The 25480-nt window shown below is 36.2% G+C and overlaps 1 protein-coding gene across 3 annotated transcripts in view; it reads left to right on the plus strand.

Annotated features, from left to right (window-relative positions):
• The window catches only part of LOC114936201 (uncharacterized), a 150742-nt gene extending 126075 nt beyond the window's left edge, over positions 1-24667 (plus strand). The window contains exons 3-7 of one of the 3 annotated variants that reach the window (XM_029309309.1): positions 13029-13509; positions 17768-18058; positions 18315-18465; positions 18916-19129; positions 19489-24667. In XM_029309309.1, the coding sequence (XP_029165142.1) occupies positions 13029-13509; positions 17768-18058; positions 18315-18465; positions 18916-19129; positions 19489-21747 (3396 nt within the window). In that variant the 3' untranslated portion in view covers positions 21748-24667. Of the gene's footprint in view, positions 1-13028; positions 13510-15147; positions 16061-17767; positions 18059-18314; positions 18466-18915; positions 19130-19488 lie in introns of those variants that run through there. The other 2 variants (XM_029309310.1, XM_029309311.2) reach the window with 2 other exon arrangements.
• Positions 24668-25480: the final 813 nt, after the last annotated feature.

The following is a 25480-nucleotide window of genomic DNA, read 5'->3' on the forward strand; positions in this document are numbered from 1 at the left end:
CCGATGTTGCATGACTACGTTATGCATGTAATCTATTATGTTTGAGACTTATAGAATAGCTTTTAGCTTGCTGGTGAACGTAAAGGTCCGGTCACTATCCGCCGGTACAAGAACTTCTCTCATCTTGTGCTCGAAGCACGTTACTCCGATATTCCGATTGAGCATTAGCCTCATTAATTCCCACGCTCATTAACCGCCTCCTAATTGGCGTCTAGCAGAACGCATTCGCCGGTTATACGGTCGCCAAAGCTTCGTTATGAGATTGTGCCTATATCTTCGAAACATTCTAATCATACACTTATCTACGACAGTGTCCAACTAACTTCTAATTAAAATATATATACGTATACATATATGTGCGTGTGTGTCCGTGCGTATGTGTTATATTTCCATTGTTCTTTATCATTTTCATTGTCTGAAAACTCGTAATTTAATCACTGGAAAAAAAAACTTGTTAACTTGACTAAACTTTTTGACTAAATATTATTTTATTAATTGAACATATACAATTTTTAAATGGAACATAACATTAAAATATACATATATAATAATAACATATAAATAATATATAACATATTATATAAAATATAATAATAACATTAAATTCGACCCAAACTAGCCAAGAAAATTTTTATTTTATTTCCACAACGTTTCGACCATCTGTTTTTGGTCCTTTTTAAGTGAAAAACTAACGTTTTTTGACGATCCATCATAACGACAAGATGCGGTTACTTTTTTTCAAAAGTTATTTCAAATGTTTTAAAAAAATTCCGATAATCATATGTATTGTTTAATAATCATGACAACAGTGTCAACTAACTGCGCTTTTATCAAGGAAGTATGAAAACAATTTTTAATTCTTGCGTTTAACATCAAAAATGTTTATTAATTTTAATTAATTGTACCATTCTAGTTTTTTAAAGGACCTTGAAAAGGACCAAAAACAGATGGTCGAAACGTTGTGGAAATAAAATGAAAATTTTCTTGGTTAGTTTGGGTCGAATTAAATATATCGTTCCTTTTTCAAATATCACTAGCGACGTTTTAAGTATTTAATTTGATAACATATTAAATCTAAGAAAATGTATATTTGATTTAAATACTAATATATGCTCAATTAAATTTAGTTGAAAGGTTTAATCAAGTCGACACATTTTTAGTGCTATTTTAACCGAAGTTATTAAGAGAAAAATAAGTTTATAATATATTGAAACAAAAATATATAAATAGTCATGAAGTCATATTATACATAGATAGAGCTTACAAGCGAAACAAATCACTGACGCGAATAAAAATTGTATTGTCTTATCATCGGTTCATTAGCAGAACTTCCATTAGTAATTAGTGATCGGGCCGTGTCGATTCGCGGAATCTAAAGCGGGAAACAAAGTGGTTCTCACGCGGTTTCTTGCGCTTTTCCGCGCACGCAACGTCACGGCCGCTGAACTATTTTTAATTACCTCGACGATCGAGACGAGACATCCTGGTATTACACCTTTTCCGGCATTGCTCACAATAGGATGATTATCGCGCTTATACGCGGGTGAAAAGGATACGAGTTACGGTCATGGTGACCATTGTTTTGACTGGGTTGAGATTTTTATTTTTTTTAAATAAGCCGCATAATCAGAGCCTCGAAAGTATTTTCTTTTTCGTCATAGTCTTTTATTTTTCTTCCTTTTCCGCGTGTCGATTCCGCAGTCAGATATAAATACATTTATATACACGCTACTTAAACGCGCAGTATATTCTGTACGAGACTTTTATTACGATTGTAATTTCTAGTACTATTAAACAAATAATAATTTCATGCGCGGAGATTGGAACATGCGAGAGATATTCTACGTTCCCGTAACGCTTTCGCACACTTCCATAAATATTCATGGAATGGCTCGTTGCTAAGATAATTCAACTGTCATAGGTAAGATATCTTGCACATATGCCCCTTACATAATTTACATAATTTACTATTTAACAATGATAATTATTAAATATGTGTGTGTTGCGGTTAAATTCCATTTTTTCTTTTTTTTCATTAAACATGACTCATTATATTTTCGAATTTTTTATTTTATTTTATTTTATAAAAATTAGAAACTGTGAAGCTGCTATTTTCAGATAGTTATTTTATACCTGGCAAGATTTCATTCACATTCTTGATGCCTTTGAGTCTTTTGACTTCATATCACAATATCGTTTATTAAAATATTCTTGATATCGTCGCGAAAAAGTCGTAAATAATATGCACATATATTCCTTGCATAATTTGCATAATCCTATTTAACAATAGTTTGATTATAAAATGTATGTGTGTGTGTGTGTATGTTTTGGGAAATTTCATTTTTCTAAATTAATTTTACATGACGCGTTATATTTTCAGATGTTTTTATTTTATTTTATTAAATTGAAAAATCAGAAACACTATTTTCATACGATCATTTTATGCTTGGTAAGATTTTATTTAAATTCTTGATGCCTTTGATTCTTTTTATATCATATCCTGTCATACAATATCGTTTATTAAAATAATCTTGTACCTTCGGGAAAAAAATATAGGTAAGATACCTTGCATAATTTGTGTGTGTATGTGTTTCATTTTTTTGATGAATTTTACATGACGCGTTCTACTTTTTTTTATTTTATTCTATTTTATTAAAAATGAAAAATGAAAAACACTATTTTTAATCATTTTATACCTGGCGAGATTTCATTCATTCTTGATGCCTTTGATTCTTTTCACATCATATTCTGTCATACAATATCATTTATTAAAATATTCTTGGTATCTTCAAAAAAAAAAAAAAAAAAAAAAAAACGCGCGCCTTCGCCCAAAACCTGTTCTGGAATGGCCTTACAATGTCGGGATTACCGAGCGAGATGGATTTCGCGATCAGCGAAACAACTCGGTATACAACTATAGCCGATAAAATACGTACCGGTTTATATTAACCCTTCGTATATCTAGTGCTCCGATATACACTCGGCGCGCATTTCTCGAAATGCACTGTGGGAATAAACATGAAAGTCGCATTTAAGGACATCGTGCGAATTATCGCGCATAGATTCATACTTAAAGCGACGTTTCAACGATGTGACGGTAACGACAGCCATAAAAAAATATGATCAATCGGATGCACGACGAATCATCTTGACCTTGCGTGAGCACCACCAACACGCGTGCATCGATAAATATACGTGCATCGACCGCAACATTCGCTCGTTCGTCCGTCTCTCTCATCCGGCCGCGGACAAGGCCTTCGCGTTTTACATACACACATCGTTTCACAGTCTGGCCAATAACGATGCCGATAATGTTAAAAAATAGAGAACGCGTGCATAAATTATAAATGTATGCAGCTCCTTTATCTTTTCTGCCGAGCTTAAGCAGATGGCAAAATTTAATTAAATAATTGAAAAATAAATAGCAAAAATAAAGAAATTTTTAAATTAATAATTTTAAAAAGTAAATTCAACATATCAAAAGAATTATCTTTCAATCTTTCGAATTTATTGGTCCATACTTGTCGGGAATAAATATGATTCGGCCATTTACATATATAAAATATATTTCGATGTGGATAATTAAAACGTTAGTACGATAATTCATCCGTGCTTCTTTAGGCACGTCCTACGGTTACGACAATCTACGATGATGAAGAAAGGGACGAAAGAGGATGACGTGAGAGGGGAGGAAAAAGAGGGAGGTCGACAATCGCTGCGCGCAGTTGAATATACTCGTTTGCATTTGATATAGTCACAGACATTTCGCCCGAATGCCAATTCAAAGAGGTATTCGTCTAAATTTATTTTCAAATGGAATCCTCTCGCTAAAGTCGTCTTTTATTTACGCTTGAATAACTAATGCCACGAATCCACACTGTCCTCATGGATCGTTAATAACAATCTATATTCAGGAGACATTTGCATAAATGCGCGATATAAATGATTAAATCTTGATATCTCTGCGTAATATAATTTTTTTACGCTAATATTAGAACAACAAGCACAGACGCATATTCACATAGATATATGTATAATTTATACTGAAATGCAGATATTTCATATATTTCATTTCTTCATTTTTTTTTTTTTGTTCAAAGAACGTAAATTTTCTATGTGATTTTTATGGGAGAAGCATGTTTCAAATTAATTGATGGAATATAAAGAAAAAATTTACTGTCGGCTTTAATCTGAAATTCTACGCGAGTATCGATTGCTGAGCTCGCTGCTGCAATTTCCAGTGTGGACGTTTCGTATCAGTTTCACGAGGTTATTGAATTAAAGAAGCAACCGCGCTCGATCCCTCTGTTATTGTAGTTCCCAGCAAGACTTTCACAGGAAGAAACGAACGTCACGCTGCTGAATACTCCATCTAGGAGTAGAGAGATTGAATAAAATTTATATGAATATGTGTGCAATTTCGTTCAATTTTATTTAACTCGATATGTGTGTACACTACCGTTTTATTATTAATTAATGAAATGCAATATCATATGCGTGTTTAATTACAGTCCGTGCAGAAAGAGATGCAAAATTTGATGACAGTAACAGATACATATATTTGATTTTATTCCAATCGCGATATTTCTCGTCCCCCTCTCCTCCGCATTTATATCAGCAAATACCTATATATATATATATATATATACATATATATATATAAAAATGGTAGTAATTTAATCAATATATAATATATTAGGATGAGTATTAATTTAATTAATTAATTTCGAGAGCGCGATCCGATCGTTCCGAGGATTTGTCAGCGAATGTCTGGAGTAATTTTAATAATTTGATGACGTATATTTATAAACTTTGCGGTCTTTGTGTGCGCGACTTGTGTATACATACGAAATAATCGATAAAGCCCGGCGTGCTGGATTAAGGACGTTGGCGAAGGACTGCAATCAATTATGTTTAATCGTCCAGCGTTTCTCCTACCGGTTTAATGAAATACTATATCCAGTTACTTCGTTAATCCTCTGTGTATTACACAATATAGCGACAGGGATTGCGTATACCTGGCGTGTTGAAATGCGCGTCTCATGAAAGAACGATTTTCTTAGCGTCTTTAGCCATCTCTTAGCGTGCAGTATCGCTGCTAAACTCGCTGGTGTTTACCGTTTACATTTATTGGATCACTAGAATTACTGTGTATTATCCGTATATATGTATATACTATGTGTCGGGAGAAAATGGCGCCATATAAATCTAAATTAAAATAAAAAATATATATGTGTGCGTGTGTGAATCAAATATTTTTGTGTACACGCCCGTACGCAATATTTGCATACTACACGGTAATACTTGGAGTTACATATATAATATGCAGCGGGACGAAAAAGGCGAGAGGCCAAATGGTGCAAAAGAGAGGAACGGAAGGGACAGAGCGATGAGAGTGACTGTATATGTGTGTATATGTGTGAGAGAGAGAGAAATAGAGGAGGAGGGAGCCACGAGGCTGCATCGATCCAGAAGCACCGTGTGTAAACCATCGAGCATAATCAAATTGCTTTTAGCTCGAGCTCGTGCGCGATATACCAAGATGGTTCTTGTTTTTATTCACAGAATAGTCGAATTTTAGAAAAACTCGTTCGTCGCTCTAGAATTCAGGTTCGACTTTTGCTGGAGGACGAGATGAGAAGTCTCCATTATATGCGCGCTCTAATTGCTGGCCTGGTTTAATTGCCTCGTTTAGCAATAATTTTGTACTATACAATTTCGCACGCGCGAGAAATTATAAATCGGTCGATCGGTGGGAATTAAATATAACAATCGATCGTTAGTTGTACGATTTTTGCATTCATTTCATCAACTTCGCTTTCGAAAATTTATTATATAGAATTTTCAGAATAAACATGCAATTCTAAAGAAATATGATAATTAATATTATTGTGGAAATATTTTTCTTTTTATTGCGTGTTTCATACAAACGCAGAATTAACACAGCTGTATCGAATAATGAAACGTTCAAAGCGTCCTGATTTTGAATTATTTATATAATTATTTAAGTAAATAGTTATCGATATTTATAAAAATATAATAATTAATTAGCGAGCAAAATTAATATTTAATATATTAAAATATAAATAATTTATATTAATATGAAAATATGTTTTGAATATAGATATATATGATAAACAATTAAAATGATATTACTTTGGAATTAGGGAAATAAAATTTACATATTAATAAAAGGTAATAGATATTCACTTCGAACTTGACGTTTGGCGAACAGTGACTGCACGTGGGTCGATGAAATATGGATCGGAACTTTTGGGTCACCCTATATTTCCTGAAAGCATACCATTGGCCCATCTACTACTGCGTGCTCCAGGGTTTAATCTAACAGTGATTTATGCTTCCCAGCGGCTCTCAATAACGTTGATTCACATTACTTGCTGTTGATTCAGATTAATTCTATCGATTCTCTCTTTCGCTTCTCTTTTTCTCTCTCGCTGTCAACGCGTTTATTTTTTCAGTTTTGCGAAAAACACATTTCGTCTTCGATAACAATTTATTATTATCTCTAATTGTGTTTGCTCGTCCCTGCCCGGTATATTGAATTCACGTTGGCATTGTTACGATTTTATCGCAAAAATGTTTGGTTTACATTTTACCTTGCATGGTTAGCTTTTAAAAGAAGAAATGCGCGATGTGGATAAATAGATGCAAACTTTTGATACTCGTACTTGCATGTTATCGAAAAATATATCACGCGGAGTATGTTTGTCTCTTGTTGCACGATTTCATTTGATCGAATGCAATAAATCAATATCACCGCGATTCGAAATACGGTTATACAATTTTTTTGACAATTTTGCATGCAGATGTATATTATTTATTATTTCACTGCTTCATCAATCTCGTTTCAATTAATCAACATGTATCGCGTATACATATAGATTTTGCTTTTACGATGCACGTTTTTTAAAAATTAAAATTGACAATTTTTTTATTTTATCTCGAAATCTCTTATCACCTGATGCAATCACTCTTAATTTTCCATTATATTGATCAAGAAATTGACCACCACTGCGTCGAGATGCTACATATCCCGTTCTGCGTATGAATGTGTTATGTACGCTCGGCGAATATGTCAACTGCAGTATCGCGGATTTATACTGGACTCTGATTCTTTGTTTTTGTTTTTTTTTCGTTATTTTACAATTACTCGTTTGCACGATAAAATTTATGCGTCTCGTAACAAACGCGAAATATAATTCCGAGCAACAGTGAAAAACGAAGGCCATTATTTAATTCGAATAGCGTTTTGCAGGAATATATTCATTATCAACGACGGTCGAGCGAACGACATACTGAATTTTAATTTGAGATTATTATTTTGTAATTATGTCTTGCGCTTACATGACTAGCTCTAGATAACTCGGAAAATGATAAGAGTACAGGCACGTCGTGACACAAAAACATTTTTATCGCCAACCGAAACTCGAGCTCGCTTTCTCATTATACATATGCACATGTTTCTCTCTCCCTTGCCTCCCCTTATTTGAGAGAGAGAGAGAGAGAGAGAGAGAGAGAGTGAATGAAACACTTTAAAATTGATTTTAATTTAAGTTACAAAAGGCGTGATGGATGTTTAATAAAAAATAATATTACTTTAATGCGCTAATAATATAATGAATTTACTTCACCTCTGTTTATACGCGATAACATATATGTTTGTAAAATTAGATCCAGCAGCGTATAATGCAAAAGGTCATTTACAAACTAGAGATAGAGAGAGAGAGAGATAATTTCGTTTTATTTTAAAATACGTATTATTATAGATTATTAAGAAAGAAAACTGAATATCAGCGTATATATGAGATTATATTGTAGTATAAAAATAATACTAAACGCGTTAATAAAGATATAATAAAATGTAGAAGCAACGTAAGATAAAAATAAGATTCTCTTTTCAGTTTTTCCATATATCGATCATATACGATTCTATTACGAACTTGTAACCGCTTATAATTTAAACTTAAACCTCTATGAAAGTTTTAAAGCTATACCTCTCAATTTTTTTAACCCTCTTTGAAATTTAATCATGTAATTTGCATCCTTCCATTCCCTCCCCGTATTGATAATCAGTCCCGTCTTTAGTCCAAACTTAGCCTAACAATAAGCCCTAACTTTATTCTCCCCTGTTTACTGTGTTTAGTAATACAAAACATTGCTGCTTGTAATATCTCACTGATCGATTTCTTGGTGTTTCGTAGTGATGTAAATAGTTAATAATTTTGTGTTCTTATGCAAAGCATACTCTTTTCTCTTCTTCTTTCTTTCACGAGCTTTTATATTTTTATTAACGTAACAATGTTATATTTTTCTATTTCAAAAAGCGTATTATCTTTACATTTCAAAGAGCTAATTTCAACGAAATTAAAACTACGAAAGCTTTTCGAATAAACATTACATTGAAAATTTTAAATAAAAATGTCAAAACAAATTATTTAATTTTCTTTCTCTGATATGATTTAATAATTATTTTAATATTAAATTAAGCTAAAAAATTCAAAAATTATTCTCTCGAATGTAATTGGAACTATGTTCGATTTCTTTTTAGAATGAAAACAGGTGCTTATACGCTCTTTACATGTATTATTTACGTACAGCGCAAGCTTGCGGATTGATAGGTTATCGGTGTGCTTAGGACGCGAATGAATCGCCATAGCAACGTCAGAATACATTTCCACTTTGATTCGACGCGCGGCATCGCGTCGATGTCACGGCGCATCTGTATCTGTATCTGTATGTGTTTGTATGTATGTATCGCTACAGAGAGCTCCGAACTAGAGTCGGCGCGGCGTGGCACGTCGTTGCATTCGGCCGCACGGATGCATCCACGTGAGGACAATCATAATGACACTACGCGTCTACACGCAGCTCCCGTTTCTCGCGAAAGGCGGAAGACGCGGATCGGAAATGCGAAAGCTCGTACTTATTTAACTTGATTGTCATTATAATTAATCTTTCAATATATATATGAGGAGAACAAAATTATACATATATAAATTTGTTTTCTTTCTAGATTAAAAAATTAATTATATATAGAAAATAATAATTATAATAATTTTGTATATTAGAATTATTATTATTTTATATTTTAATAATATATATTGTTAAAAAAAATAGAAAATTGAAGATTAATGAATATATATGATAGTGAAATAATTTTGATTACACCCTATGTAATTTTTTGCTTTTATAATAATTTAAGAATGATTTAATTATTTTTTTCTATATTAAAAACGATAAATTTTTCTTGTTAAAGTAAAATGATCCAATGACGTCTCTTGTGCTAAACTCCTCGCACTTTGTTCATTATAGTTGAAAAGCGATTTCGTTCAGTTGCAGCCAGTACAAAGATTTTACAGCACAATAGAATATACAATACGGTAGCACAAAATGGTGTCATATTTTCAACGAAGAAGTTTCATATAATAAGTCCAACTCCTCTCTCTCTCTCTCTCTCTCTCTCTCTCGCAAAGTACTCCAACTTTAAATCAATATATTTGTTTCGCATGCGCTGTTTTATCGTCGAACAACGTTAAAAATCCAACGACTTTGCGCGAACTTCAAGATTGAATTACATCAGATTTGGCAAAAAATCACGATCGCCGGCGTCGTGGACGGGAACAAAAACAATCGATCAGCAGAATCGTGCTCGGCAAGTCGATTAGTCGTGTCGTGAAATCCGAAATCTTCCGTGGACACTCTCGGGAAATCGTCCGTAATAAATCGACTAAAAGTGGGGAAAATTCGCCCCGCGTCGGTTAGAATAATGATGTAACCAAGGTAACTTTGCTCCAAAACGGAAAATTTTCTAATGAGAAATATTCAAAAGCGCAGGAAAAAAAGAGAGAATAAAGCTTTCAATCAATAAAAATAAAAATAGAAGTAGAATAATATAGAGGTAAAATGTTCACATATTAATTTTAGAAACTTTCGTTTATTACTTTTGCAAAAAATGTTTATAGGAGACTCGCAAAATATATATTCTAAATAGGAAGAAATTTTAACGAATTTCTGATATAGGAAAGCTTGTTTTCGCTCACGCGACGTCTTCAATCGTAGTTTTTCGCGTGTTTTCGTCTGGGAGCTTTTTTTCGGAATCGAAATTCGCCCGGACACGAAAGAGAGATAGAATGAGTCGGATAATGTAGCGATGGGATGAAGCGTGATTTAAACGGTACTGATATTTTTTTCGACGAGGCATCGAATACGGAAGGTCAATCGCGGTTCCGAAGGTCGCGACCTTCTCTTCCGTGGAATTAACCCCTCTTATTCAGAATTGCTTGATAGCTAGAGCCTACTGTGAGTTACGTCGTGTTGCAAGGTACATTGCACCTTGATAGACGTGCAATTTCTCATGATTACCGATTCGCTTGTTTCAAATCATTTGCACTAAGGTTTCAGAATAATAAACTATAATAATTAATGAGTAGCTAAATAATTAATTAAAATATTTGGAAAATATCCCATAAATCAATTTTACATATAAAATATACATATATATTATATACATATGTATAACAAAATACAGATCTCTCTTTAAAATTTCAGTTACACATTTTGCACAATAAATTGACATATAATTTGACAAATATGTCACAATAAATTGAGATTCATGAAATTAAGGGATTATTATGATTGATATATTTTGAGACTAAAATTCGCAAATTGCATTTGTTACTGGAATAAGAAAATGAAATCTAAGGCTGTCTGTTTCTTAAATGTAAATTACATTTTGACAAGTTTATGAGTGCTGTTTAACGTTGCACGCGGAATTAACATAAAGTGATGAAATGCGATGCGAGCGTGATTCAATTATTAGATCGGACAGCGATTATTCTAACGTCCGTCGATGGCTTTCGCCGAGAGAGAGAGCCGCTTGTGAATCGATTGAAAATTACAGCTCGGGAATTGGATCGGGCCCATCGCTAGCGTCGGTTCGGAAGCCGGGAAGGAAAGAGACGAGAAACACACGTTGGGGGAGAAGCACGGCGAGCGAATAAGTGGGGACGACGGAATGAAGCCCTGTGGTGGGATGAGGGTGGTTGAGGGTGCACGAGGACGGGGGAGAGGGATGTGGCGAGGGTAGGGCGGCATGAAACAAAGACAAGGGGAGCGAGTAAGGGGTTGAGAGGGAAAGAACGAAAGGGAGGAACGGTAGCGATGGAGAGAGAGACGGTAGAAGCCGACCGGTAGAAAGGTTATAGTAGAAGAGAAACTACTATTGGAAGAACTCTCTCGGGCGCAAGAGGGTAGAAGGGAGGAGGCATAGTGGAAAGGGAAAAGGGAGGGTGAATTTGCGGGGTTGGGGGAAAATACGGACGAATACAGACATATACACATACGGAGAGCTAAAAGATGAAAGTATAACCCGGACAACAGTGGCTCCCAAGCCAAATAGAACATTATGTCACGTATAAATAAAGTCGTTTCCCAACTTTGGCCCGATAGATATTGCAACGCCAATAAATTATCTTCCGCCAGCTACCGTATAAAATCGCCCTGGGCGTGTACGAGGTAAATCACGCTTCGTTCGGCGCGTTGCACAATTACCGAAAGAGTGTCTTTCTTACGGCGCGCGGGTTTTCACTCGTGCGGAAAATTTATCGGATTATACAGAGTCAGTGGCCATTGAGAAAGAGAGCGAGAGAGAGAGAGAGAAGCCACGCTCGGAGAAACGCGGGAAAAATTATTTTTTTTTGTTCCCCTTTTAAAATTAAAAGCTTCGATAAATTAATACACCCACATTTATATAATTATTATCGTTTCTGTTAAAAAGATAAATGCATCGTAAGATAAGTATAATTATGCATAATTATACTTTTTTTCGGGTAATTATTCTATTTTACTTTATTCTTTCTCCCTCTTATATACACACAATATTAAAAATAGATATAAAAATGGATAGAGATAATTCTTCATGGAATAGTAACTTTGTGTCAGAGAGAAAACTAAAAAGATTACAGATAAACAAACATTAATGAATAAAACAAATTTCTATATTTATTGTATACATAGCGCAGATCATGAAGTCATTTGGGTAGTCATGCGATATGATATCGTTAAAGTTTGCGCAAGCGTTTGAACTCTGCTCAAATGGGTGATAATAATTTATGCGTTTAATGCGAAAAGCGGATGCATACGGGGCAAGTAGTAAGTCAAACTTGGCGAAAATGACATCGCTCTGCAAGCGCAAGCGAACAATTAAATTATCGGGGAGGCGCGGTAGATAACGATGCACTCGAGGGTGCAGCATAAACCACCGGGTTATGTCGCGTGGATTATGTGCATATATAACATTTCACGTAGTGGGAGGAAGAGAGAGACTGTATTACACACACACACACTCTCTCCCTCTCTTTCGTCCCGACACAGTTGATCTCCGCGAAAGCTCGAGCGTGAAAGTTCCTGGCATTCTCACGTAGAGTCGCTACCTCTCAATTGAAAGTCGGTAAACGCGACGAGAGCCACATTGTAGATAGGTAAACGTAAGAGGATGTCCTGTCGAACAAAATTCCTGTCCAGATTCCTGCCGAAATCAGCGAATTCGTACGAATTTTCCCGCGCCGATTCGCGATCTCTCGATCTCGATTCATTTCGATCGCCCCATCAGACGGAAGATTCGCCTCTCTCTCTCTCTCTCGTAGAATAAAAATTCTATTATGCGCAATCGATATTTGTTGCCGAATTGCGACATTAATATTGCATCGATTCTTATAGGAGCAATTATCTCGCTTGTCGAGATAAAAATTTTTACGAGAAATTCAATTAATGAAATTGTTATAATAAGAAGGTATAATAGCTTTGGCAAAATGTACGTCTCATATGTATTTGTATCAGTTGTCATTAATAAAAATAAAGACTTATCTTTCGACGCGTATGTTCTACAGACGATAAGATAATATCGATAGCGGATAGATTATCGATAATAAATATAATTGTAGAAATAAATTCAAGATATTCTCTCATTATAATATTTCTAATTTCGATGACTTTTTTTCTGCTTCCAGGACGAGGTGCTGACGATATCGGAGAAGGTGGTTGTTCGCGTACACGATCTCGTCACGTGGCTCTCGCCTACCCTGGAGTGGTCATGGGGCCGAGAGGTGTTGTCCTACCCGACGACCCCGACGTCATCTCCGGAGACCAGCCCTCTGCGATACGAAATGCCGCAGCCCCAGGTGCTAACGGATCCAGGAATCGACTTCTCGGACGTCGACAAGCAGCAGAAGGAATACGAGAGCGGTCTAAACTCCTCGAGGAAGTTGGACAGCTTCCAGACGAAGGTGGTGGTGCTCTCGTATCCCAGGTACTGCCGTTATCGAGCGCTCCTACGTAGACTCGAGGATGCCGAGCCTTCCTGGCTCTGCTCGTCCATCGCAGCCGCGTTAGGAGGCTTCACCGCGACCCCCGGCACCAGGGTACTCTTCTGCAGAGACATCTTCGACTATCCCGATCTCGAAACTCACGAGCTACTATGTAACCATTTAGGTATGTACGATCGTTGCAGCATTTTTGATTTCTATTCAATTCGCAAAAAAGGTCTATAATCTGCTTCGTTTTTTTTTTTTAATGTTATATCTATTTTTATTCAATTGTAGATAACGCAAAATGTCTCGTAAATTTTGTGACACACTCGCGTGCAATTTCGAAAAATTATTTCGAAACAAATAAAATGATAATTTTTATATTGCTTGTGTGTAAAATTTCGAAAAAAGTGTTTTTAAAAATTAAAGTATATTTGTTATAATTAATAATAGATAGGTGTATACGATTATTTATTATTTAATTTTAACTCGATTCACAAGTTTTGATTCGCAAAGAAAGATTTTACAAGGAATTTATTTTGTTATTTATGTTATATCTCCATTTTTATATAATTGTAGATAACAAAATGTCTCGTAAATATTGTGATACAATCACGTGCGTCCGAAAAATAATTCACCTCAAAACAAGTAAAATGTATATGATAATTTTTTATCACTTGTGTATATAATTTCGAAGAAAAATACTTTCAAAAATTAAAGTATTTATGTAAAATATTTATCTATATTATAATTAGATATTGAAACATTTGTGCGTATGTTTATTTTGTAAGACGCTTGTAATATATACGTGACCTTATAGAGTTTACTTACATGACACTACGTATATACTCTGTATATGTTGTGTGTATATTTCTATATATAGAGCGCGTTATCTATTAATATTATAAACATAGATATCGATTAAGCATCGCTATTTATTATTTACTTTTATTTATTCTTCGAAACATATTAGTAATCATAAAAGTACTACTACGCTTGTGGTATTAAAATTTTATAATACTTTTCTCTCTCTCTCTTTTCCTCTTTGTCTCTTTAATTCTTTTAACTAAAGTTATTTATAAAATTTTATTTCGTATTTTTTCTTGTTTCATGTAAAAGAATTAATATTTTAGTTATGCTATTTCGAGTAGATGTCTCGCGCTCTTTTTCTCTCTTTTTCTCTTTTGTAATAATCTTTATTTTTAAAAATGTTTTTAATATAACATCATTTTTGTTGTAAAAAAAATCGATAATTAACGCGCAGAAAAGGAAAAAAGTATAAAAATATTACAACTACTAAATATACCAATATCCGGAGAACGAAATTGTAATTAGAAGGAAGTTTTATATTAGAGTATTAATTGATTTTTTAAGTCTCTTCAATTTGTCGTGCAAATTAATACGATAAAAATCAATAATATAATTTTTTATATATTTCAATAAATGTCCTGCAGTCATATTTTCACTTAATAAAATCAAAGTGTTTTCTCTACTATCTTTTGAAGTTTGCACGAGAAAGGGAGAAAAAAAAACGTGTCGTTATCTCGTTATACAATTAAGAAGAATTTGAAAGGAAGAAACGGTCTCGAAAAGTGAACGATATTACATTTTCCATTCGTTTCTATATATTTTTTTTTTTTTTTTTTTTTTTTTTTCGAGAAGAAACACAATAGCTAACATACATATACACACATCCATACAAAGAGATGCCGATTGCAAACACACCGCGCCGCGACCTTAACGATGGACGGAGCTATTGAAGGACCGGGGGAGCTGTATGTCCGCGCCGGCGCTGACAAAAAAATCTGACTTCGCGGTAAACTCGTTTCATTGGGCCGCGTGTGCGATGCCGGCGACGACATCCCGTAGGATGTAATAGATCAGATAAGGCCCAAGCGTCGCGAGCGGTATCGAATGGCTAAGCGCTTAGATCCCATTGTCAGCACGCGGATCCGTCGTTGTCGACGCTCGCATTCGTTGTTTTCTTTCTCGACGCACATCGATCGCGCGCGTAAAGCGAGACAAGCGGCGACACGCGACGACTCACGTGCACTTGCGTTCGAATCGGGTGATCGAAGAAGAAAGAAATAATCGTCGTACCCCGTGCGACGTGTTCGACGTCGATTTCGTGGATCGAAAACGCCGGCGACATCAAAGAAGGAGTGTTCGCGATCGCTAAGTGTTTCCTTTTTTTTTTTATCGATCTAATTCATCGCCATCGGGACAGTTTTATTGCGTTGCCACGGTGTACCGTCCATCGCGATTCAACGAACGTAATATTGTTTTGTGTGTGTGTATAAGAAGTTGTGTAAATTATATACGTGTAGAGTTTGACGAAGATAATGCGCAGGAAGATCGCAATCTAATTGATTTGTGTTGTGTTGACGCGATATATACAATTTCGGGAATAGACTAATTATAATCGATTTTTGTTTTGAGACTTTGAAAAACTTGGGCGAATTTATTTTCGCCAACTGCTTGATAAAAGGAAGAATCGCGACTCGTCGTTTGTTTCGTCTGTTTTTCTTTCGCTCGTCGTATTTTCACAAAGTCTATATATTGTTATCCGAAGTGAAGTTCACGTTGTTTAAACCGTTGCCTGAAAACTATTATGATTATTGTGCGATCCTCGATGAGGAGGTAATTGCGAGTAACTGGAACTCTCCGACACACTGACGCAATGGCCATCGTAATGAGAATTCGAAATAATCAAGTAGTTTATCTGAATATACCCGGTAAGAGACAGTGGGATATATTTTGTAAGGAAATTACTGAAATAAATCTGAAATTTGCGTTCTATCTAGTTTGTTGAATGTAGCGTGACATACATTTTGTCAATATAATATACAAAAACGAGACCGGTTTTTATATAACACGAAGTTAATATATACATATTTAACACGTAGTTCACTTCGTGTTAAATATGTATATATGAAATATACGAGTCACTGTCGAACTTTTTTAAAGCATTTATTAATCACGTATTGCCTTACATGTTTTTTAAATTCATTTTCGCAGAGAATCGAATAAATTATTATTACCGATAAAATTGAATTCCGATAATTGTCAATGTTAATATTTTATAATCTAGAATGATTGCACTCAAAAAATTATACACACAATATTTTGTCATCTTATTAGATATAAACGATATATATCGAGGATTCAGATAATTCAAAATTACAATTTTATATTGCAATTTCGTATAAATATTGTTTCTAAATAATTAATAATACCAGTCACGCAAAATAGAGAGAGAAAGAGAGAAAATTGTATTTTATGTAGATATTTTCACAACATATTTTCATTGTTGTATTTTATTGCAAAAAAATGTTATTAAATAGTTAAACTAATAAAGTTTCGTATATGATACCGATCGTATATCAAAGATAAACCACATTAAGTTGTGTTATTACGAATTTTCGAGACATTTCGACGTTCCAATATGTTTATCAATATAATACTCTGTATCAAAATAGACAGAGACTTTCTCGACCTTGTAACCGTACACTATTATGAAATATTCAACTGAAATATTCATACGCATCATATTTTGATTCTTACCGTGTTTTACTACATGCTTACAATTATCACATTGAAACAAATATTTCGTAAAATACATGTGTAATTTTAGAAACATCGCGTGTTTGCCATCCGTATTAAAAATTAAAAATGTTACATATGTACATACATAAATATATACTTCAATTTAAGAATCTATCATACAAATTAATTTTCAAATATGACATGTAAAATATAAAAGATGTTTCAATTATTTTAATGCGATATATTCAACAAATTTCGATTAGTCATTGAGTAATATAAAAATATTTAATTTTCCAAAACATTCTTTATCTATATTGTTAGTTTTATCGGGCGATCATTATTTCAGTCATCATTGCGACATAAATAATGTAGTATTCTTACGACATTGAAACAATTATGTTTCAAAATACACAAAATTGTTTCAAATGACACAAAATATTTGCACAGCAATAAAATTGCTAGCTTCTTTTTTTATAGAACGACCTTATTTAAAAATATCAATATGTATGAATAAAGAATACAGCATTAAATATGCAAATCAAGGAGATAAATAAATAATTTAGCATTCTTACTGTATCGAAACAAATATTAGTGACACGAAATAATTACACTGTAATAAATATCCTAACTTCTTTTTCTATAGAGCCTTATGGAAAAATCAATATGTATGAATAGAGAATACAGCTTTCAATATGCAAATCAAAGCGAGAGCTAAATAATTTAGTATTCTTATTCTTATACGATATCGAAATAATTAGCGACACGTAAAAATATTTATGTAGCAGTAATTATTTAGCAAAAAAATTTAATGAATCAGAGAATGTTATAGTTTTTCCCATATATATGCAAATCTTCTTTCTTAACAACGATTTAATGTTTATCCGGTTTTTTTTCAGCGCCAAAATTAAAGGGCAGACCGCGGCGAAAACGTAAAAAGCGTAGCGCTTCGCCGGGCGAATCTTCGAACGAGAGCGAGGCCTCGGTGGCGTCGACGTCGAGGAGCACTCCCGCGACCAGCAGCACCAGCCTGGTTATACCCACGGTCGGGCGACCGCCATCCTCCGCGGTACGGCGGAGCGAGAGGAAGACCAGCGCGGAGGAGAAGAAGTTTATCACCGACGTGCAGAGTTTTATGAACTCTCGGGGTACGCCGGTCGGAAAGATGCCACTGCTGGGCTACAGGCAGAGTCAGTATCTAGTTCTTTTTCCTCGGTATCCGATGACCGGTCTTGCCACCGGATGGCCCGATCGATTTTTTACAATGTTTCGAATTTCAATACGCGCGATTCGACCGTTCAGACTGCAGAGAGCTAACGTACAGCAGAGGGTTTCCTTCTCGCAAAAACTCGAAATCTCACGATCTCGCACTCTCCCCCCCCCCCCTCCCCCTCCGTTACGATTCCGGACGACGATTTTAACAACGCGCTTTCTTTTCATCCCCAGTCGATCTCTTCCTGTTCTACACGAAGGTGCAAATGCTCGGTGGTTACGATTCCGTCAGCGCCGGCCGTCTTTGGAAGACCATCTACGACGACATCGGCGGTAATACGGGTTCTACGAGCGCGGCGACTATTACACGTAGACATTATGAAAGGTAAAACGTATTCCGAGAAATATTCAATATATTTTCTTATTACATTTTTTCTCCCCACAGATATTTTTGTTCGTTCATATTTTTTCTCTTCCTACACGGAGAGAATTTTCTCTTAGAATTTACCCTGAAAATCATCCGTGGGACAATATGGTATTGGAAGAATCTTATAAGAGTTTCTCTGATTAATATTTACCACAATAAAAAATATTAATATGTACATAGGAAAATTAATCAAACATATTTTATATCTTATTGTGATAGATATTCATATTTTTATTGTGGTAAATATTAATTAGAGAAGAGAAACTCTTATAAAATTCTTTCGATATTATATTGTCTTAGATTACTATGATTTTCAGGGTAAATTCTAAGAGAAATTTCTCTCTGTGTACCAACAATTTTCAATGTTTTTAAGCTTGTGCTTGTACGATAACGGAGAATTTTTTTCAGATTGTTATTACCTTACGAAAGGTATCAGCGAGGCGAAGATACAAAAGTAAGACTGAATCATGGACGACGTACCAAGAGTATGAGCGGGTTCGAGGATTCAGATGTCAAGGAAGAGCCTAGTGATTCGTATCCATCAAAGACACCTCCGCCTATAGAAGCAATTTCCGCGACCACATTATCACCCTTGCAGCCAATAATATCAACAGCAACGACGGTAAATGGCTTTAATTTAATCCGTCTGTCAATGATATTCGAAGGAATTTTAAATATTAAAAATGTGTCGGAACTTTTCTCCGCCCGAAACAGAGTGTCGCGAGTCTTTTATTCAAAAACCTAGAATATAAAAAATGTTCGCAAGTATTATAAATTGTCGTTAGTGTAATGTGTCAAAAAAAAGATTAAAAAACACTTTGATACACTCGAGTATTCATATATCGATCGAAAGGTGAAAATGTTGCATTGACAAAAGGATTAATTAACACCAAGATATATATATATAATAGATGCTATCACATTTCCTATGTAGCTTATATATGGCACAGATGATTTATACCGTGTATGCCTCGCTTTCAGACTCTCCTCTCGAACGAGAAACCCAAAGCAGAGTCGGGCAAGACGTCTTCGTTGCGTAGCGTACGAGTGAAACCGGAACGTCTAAAGTCCCTGAACACAATAATCGCCAATAGCGCGACACCTTCCAGCCAGCAAACTAGCCAACTGCCAAGTCCACCGCCATCCTCCAACACGTCTATTTCGACCCCGAGCAGCACACCCTCCACAACGCCGACGAACGGTAGCAGTAATAATCAGAGCGTCTTGGAGAGACAGCTCAACAGTCCTTTGATATCCCAACAAGTTTCACCATCGTGTTCGCCACCGGGCTTGCCTGTGACCAGCGTAGCGACGAATGCGTCGACGGTCGTCACCTTAACACCACCGCCGGAGAAGGATATGAAGGAGATTAAATTGGATTCCAAGCAAACGACTCTGCTGGCGCAGGGAAAGGAGAATATACCGCTGTTCGGCGGCGAGAAGACGATTATGCCGCCGGTCTCCAGATCGCCCGAAGTGATCGACCTCGAGAACGAGAGCGACACGAGTCGGGACAAGATAATCATTCCCAGTTTCAAGAAACGCAAGCTCGAGATACTCCGCGAGGGCGGCCTCGAGGTCACCGCCGTCGATCTGGATGTGCGGCCGAGCGTGATCCAGAGCAACGTCGCTGCGCCATCGCAACAGACGCCGTTGCAACAGACGCCACCTCCGGCCACGAGGCCCACCGAGGAGAGACAACCATCGATGTCGCCGTATCCGACCGCGCCCAACAACTCTGTTTCCAAATTAATATCCGTCACCGTGACACCCGACATAGGACATATGTTGCCGTCGCCGCAGGAACATCAGAATAATCAATCGCGAGTCCCAATAGGCAAGCAACAACCGGCTCATCACAATAATAATAATAATAGCATGATGAACAACAATAATGTTATGAACAGTCGGATAATAAATCTCGGTAGTTCGAACAATGCTGCGCTGTTGCAACTATATGCGAACGCGAACGTCGGACAGACGACGATTCCGCAGCCAAACAATCGCTACGTACAACCAATCGTTCCGAATGGCAGGTTGTTGCCGCCTAAGGTGACGCAGTCGAGGTCGATATTCACGCATAACGAGAGAACGGTTTACGGGAATCCGAAAGATGTTCTTGTCTCTCCGAAATATCATCGTTCGTTGCATCCGCATCAACAGTCGCCGCATCAACAACCGCCGCAGCAACGCTCGCAATATTGCTCGCAAATGAGCAACGATATCGGACAAGGGGGTGTTCTCGATCTTACGCAAAAGTCCAACGAGAAGCCGTTCCCCAGGCCCAGTCTAGAAATAGTCAGAGTACCTGTAGTGCCGAGGCCTAATCCGTTAAATCTGGAAGTGCGGAATTTACCCGCGGCTAAGGACAAACCGACTTTAGACAGATCTTCCGCCGATTGTTCGAAGCGAGTACCTTTTCCTACCTATCAGAACGTAATTGATAGTCGAACCATCGCTTCGAACAACCTCGAGATTACTCTCGTAAATCCCAAACAGAAAAACAATCATCATCCAAATACACCGTCTCACGTCCAAATACCGAGTCCACCTAATAAAAGTAATCCAATGGGGACGATCAGTAGTAGCGCGCAGAGAAGACAACCACAGCATCAAGTGAATGGAAAGTATACGATGAGAAACGAACCAATTTCACCGTATACGCCGAGGAAACCGAGTCATCCCGTCATACCAAACGTACCCAACTTGAATCACTTGAATCACAGTGGAAATTCGTACCCCAGAATGCAGGCAACGACGATGCAGCACCAACAGATGAGCATTGACAGGAGGAAAGCAGCCGCGGATCATCAGGCCAGCAGGGATCATCAGCATCATCGTAGGATCAGCGAGAGCGACAAGTCGTCCCTGACGGCGCAACAACAACAACAGCAAGAATGTAGGCAGAGTGAGACAGGCCGACGACACAGTTTACCCAGTATACCATCGGGTTTTGTGCCGACGGTGCCACAAAACAATTCTGCCGCATACCCGTTGCCACAACTACCAAACGCACCCGGCAAATTCATACCGATGCTGGACCCCATGTACTACCCTGCGTTTTACAACGGCTTGTTCCCGCCACCGATTCCGCCCACGGCCACCGCTGCCGCGACGTCGTTTCTACCGCCGGAATTTAGCGCGTATTACAAGGAATTACTAGTTTCCTCGCAACCAAGACTGACGGGGATAACGGGGCAGCCGCCGTATCAGCAGCCGGCCGCTCCAACGTCTAAATAGACAATGGGATCTCAACATGTAGGGTTTCCGGCATAGCGAGGGATGCTTCGATTACTAGAGAAACATGGATCCGTCGGACTTGTTTTAAATATAAAATATAAATGTATAAATATACATGTATAAACGAAAATATACATGTATATGCCGCGCACGAAACGCATATTGTATGGGTGAATATAAATTGCGGCACATTGAGATTATCTAGTATCATTCAGTTATGTTGTTTTCATTCGATTAGTAGACAATCGGTTATTATTCACAGTGTTCATTTATGGTGGAACAAGAATAGTCTCGTCAGAGTCTTGTGCAAAGATAAAATGAAATATCGACGGATTTGGTTATGTAATTGATTACAAGTATTTATGTAATTTAGATTATGCGCATTCGTTTGACGAATTGCAGTAATGTGTTAGAGTTTTCGTTCATTTTATCGCTCGAGATTTTGAAAGATTATTGATATTAAGAAAAAAAAGATACACCCTGTGATAAAAAATGCGTCAAAATAGATTACTATTCAAGAAGACATTCGATGGAGTATTACCATGGAAAATTGTTATTTTTATATGTTTATTTTATGTAAATTGTTTACGCGTGTTTTTCAGTTTCTTAATTGCATTGCAAGGCAAACAAATTCTGATTTAGAAGATTGCGTTTTAAGTGTCACGTTAGAGCTTCCAAATATTTTTTGTTTGTTAGACTCTTCCTGAAAATTATCTTTCTTTTTTCAAAGCGTACACACAAATGCATATGTATTCTTATCGTTAATTTCGAGTTCAATTTTCATTCAATTTTTATTTTCGTTTTATAAGCTCATTATGATTTATTTTGAATAAACTGTGTGATAAAGATTCGAAACAAAGAAGAAATAGAAAAAGTGGAAGAATAATAACTAATATTTGTAACCGGCGGATCATCGGAACGTGTAATTGTTTACTGTATAATGGTAAATCTTATGTAGTAACGCTCGCGAAAACCCTATGTAATGTATAAGTTAGACAATTTTCATTCTAATAAAAAAAGCACTCGTACAAACATACACGTAAACACACACAATCGCATACACCGATCTGTAGTCACTTCTAATGATTAATAAGCGCACGCATGCAATGTTATAGCAGCGAAATGTATATAGTGTATATAATCACGTAAATCATTAAGCTAGATAAATCCTGCATTATCTTTCAACATTACGTAAGGAAGTTAAGTTTAGTAAATGTACAGGCTGTCTTACTCGTGTGGCCAACGATTGTCGTGTCGCTGTTTCTTTACGAAGAACGAAAACGATATTTTGCAGAGAATATATTTCCGATTTTGGGCTTTTTTTTCACTCAGAAACATTTGAAGAGCTTTTATTTTTCAACATCGTGTATCAATATATGCGCGGAAGAGCACGTAGTATCCGTTTATTTCACTTCATTTCACTTTGATGGAAACTAAAAAAAAAACTAAAGCAATTGACTGATTGTTACGCGGTCGCTGCTGACATCGCGGGCCACCGCAATACTTTGAGGAAACAGATTTTAAAAAATTTACCGACGGTATATCCATGTTAAATGTAGACATATTGATAGAATATGTTCGTTCTAGGAATACTCTGATCAAAAGAAATAAATATGAAAATAATGTTAAAACATTCGTAACCCTAAGACGTACAAGAGGGAAGAAAAAAAACGTCCATTCCGGGTCGTTCTCTGGTAAAGAAAAAAAAATCAGATTTCTATATTGATGTCTTTCAAGAATTATGAGTTGTTCACATTTTTTCGGATGGTTCTTTCGTGATAAGAGAGGCGTTCCGGCGCCGATTGCGAAACCGCGGCTGATTAAGAACAAGCCTTTCTTCCAGTGGTATTCAACGAGTCAGACATATAAGAATTATCGATTGCAGAGCGCAAGAATCGGGCACAAGATGAGACGCGAAAAAAAAACCTACGCTACCACTGTTGTTATTTTTGTAAGACCGCGGCTTGACTTCCGGCGATCCGGGCGCGTCGCGACTCTTCATCGTCGCGTCGCGTCACTTTTCGAAATGGTGCTATGCGACGAAAAATTCTATTAGTAAGTCTTTTTCGAAAATTTTAACGGGCGTTGTTGGGTACCAGTGGATCTCTGGCGCGATCGCCCGAAAGAACTACAATCTTAAGATATAATAGATCTTCACGTCCAAGTCTGATAATCGTATACAACAAAAAGAAGCTAAAAGGACTCCACGGGTTCTAGCGTATGTGTAAAAAAAAGAGAGAGTAAAGTGGAATATATACGAGTTCGTTATGGTTGCGACTCGGCGTAATATCGCGGGGTTATATACATATATGTTCGTACAGCGACGAGGAAGCAAAACGCAACGCTGGCGAAAAGGATAGCAAAACGGATATTGTCGAATATCCGCAAGGAAAAGGGCTTGTGTACGAGAATACGTGCCATAAAAAACTGATTAGATAGCGATTACGAACAATGGCGACGGTCATTTGTATATGCTTTTGACGAGCCCTTTAACAGTTAGAGAAACTAAGAAGGTAGACGTGAATCGAAAAAAATAAAGAATAATAATAATAATGTGCAAAATTCCATGTGGAAGATTTTATATAGTTTTTTTCCGTTTATGTTCTGTTGCCGCGATTATTCTGTAAAATCTCTCCTTTTGTAGCACGTGTGCGAGTGTACGGGATAAATATGTCAATGAATGAGTAAATGGATGAATCGTGAAAGAATCTTGGAGAATGATCAAAGGAAAAATCTATTTGTTTTCGTTCTTGCGAATTTTCATTTCAATTTATATATTTAGTAGAACGATTTTAGCATAACCCTCGCGCGTTTTCCCATTTTAATAATAATAATAATTATTATTATTATTACGATATAAATATTTTTTATTATATGGGCATTTCAGTTCCTAAGTTGGAAATAAAATATCTACTACAAACGGACTTTTTTTCATTATATCAACAAATACCAAGCAAGAAAGTCGTGCGCGTATACATTTGCAATTATACAATTTTTCTTTTCAGAAGTTTTCCGAAGCACTAAAAAATACACTATAAAAATATAGAAAGAGAGAGACTTTTTATCCTGAAAATATATTTAGTGTTTTCTACACGGTAAGTATATCTTTTTTTAATAATTTAATAGTAATTTATTATATATAACTTGACTAAAACTAAATTTTCTTATACTTGTTACATATTATTGAAAACTTGATCAAGAATCTGAGTGATCTTACAATAAATATGTAAGAATATAATCGTTTTGCGCGTGATTGCAGATTAATTTTAATTATATGACATTAGCAATTGACATTTACATATATATTACTGTCGCATCAGGGCCGTAGAAGTTAATTGCTACAGCTATATATAAAGATAAAACCTCGAGATTTCAGTGAGTCGTATATAAAGTAGAAGTCGCGGGAAGAATACGATTAGAAATTAAGATGTCTGCTGGATGCTTCATACTTATGAGAGAGAATATACGCGCTTTATGCAGAAATCGCACAGCTCGCCCTAAATAGAAAAAACCGCTTCCATTAGCAGGACCGTCGACTCTGAACTCGACAAAACGACCGAAAAACGAAGGAAAGGAAGACACGAGTATCGCGGCGTGGAATGCACAGGCACATATGCCGCGAAATTTAAAATCTCTTTACGGCAGCTATAAACTGATAACCTGTTTAACCAGTCCCGGTGAACTGGCTGACACCGGACGTTTTACCTTCGCAAAATCATTCCTATTACGTTTT

This window comes from Nylanderia fulva, unplaced genomic scaffold (genome assembly GCF_048542155.1).
Source record: "Nylanderia fulva isolate GAGA-0341 unplaced genomic scaffold, ASM4854215v1 Scaffold4, whole genome shotgun sequence".
Lineage (NCBI taxonomy): Eukaryota > Metazoa > Arthropoda > Insecta > Hymenoptera > Formicidae > Nylanderia > Nylanderia fulva.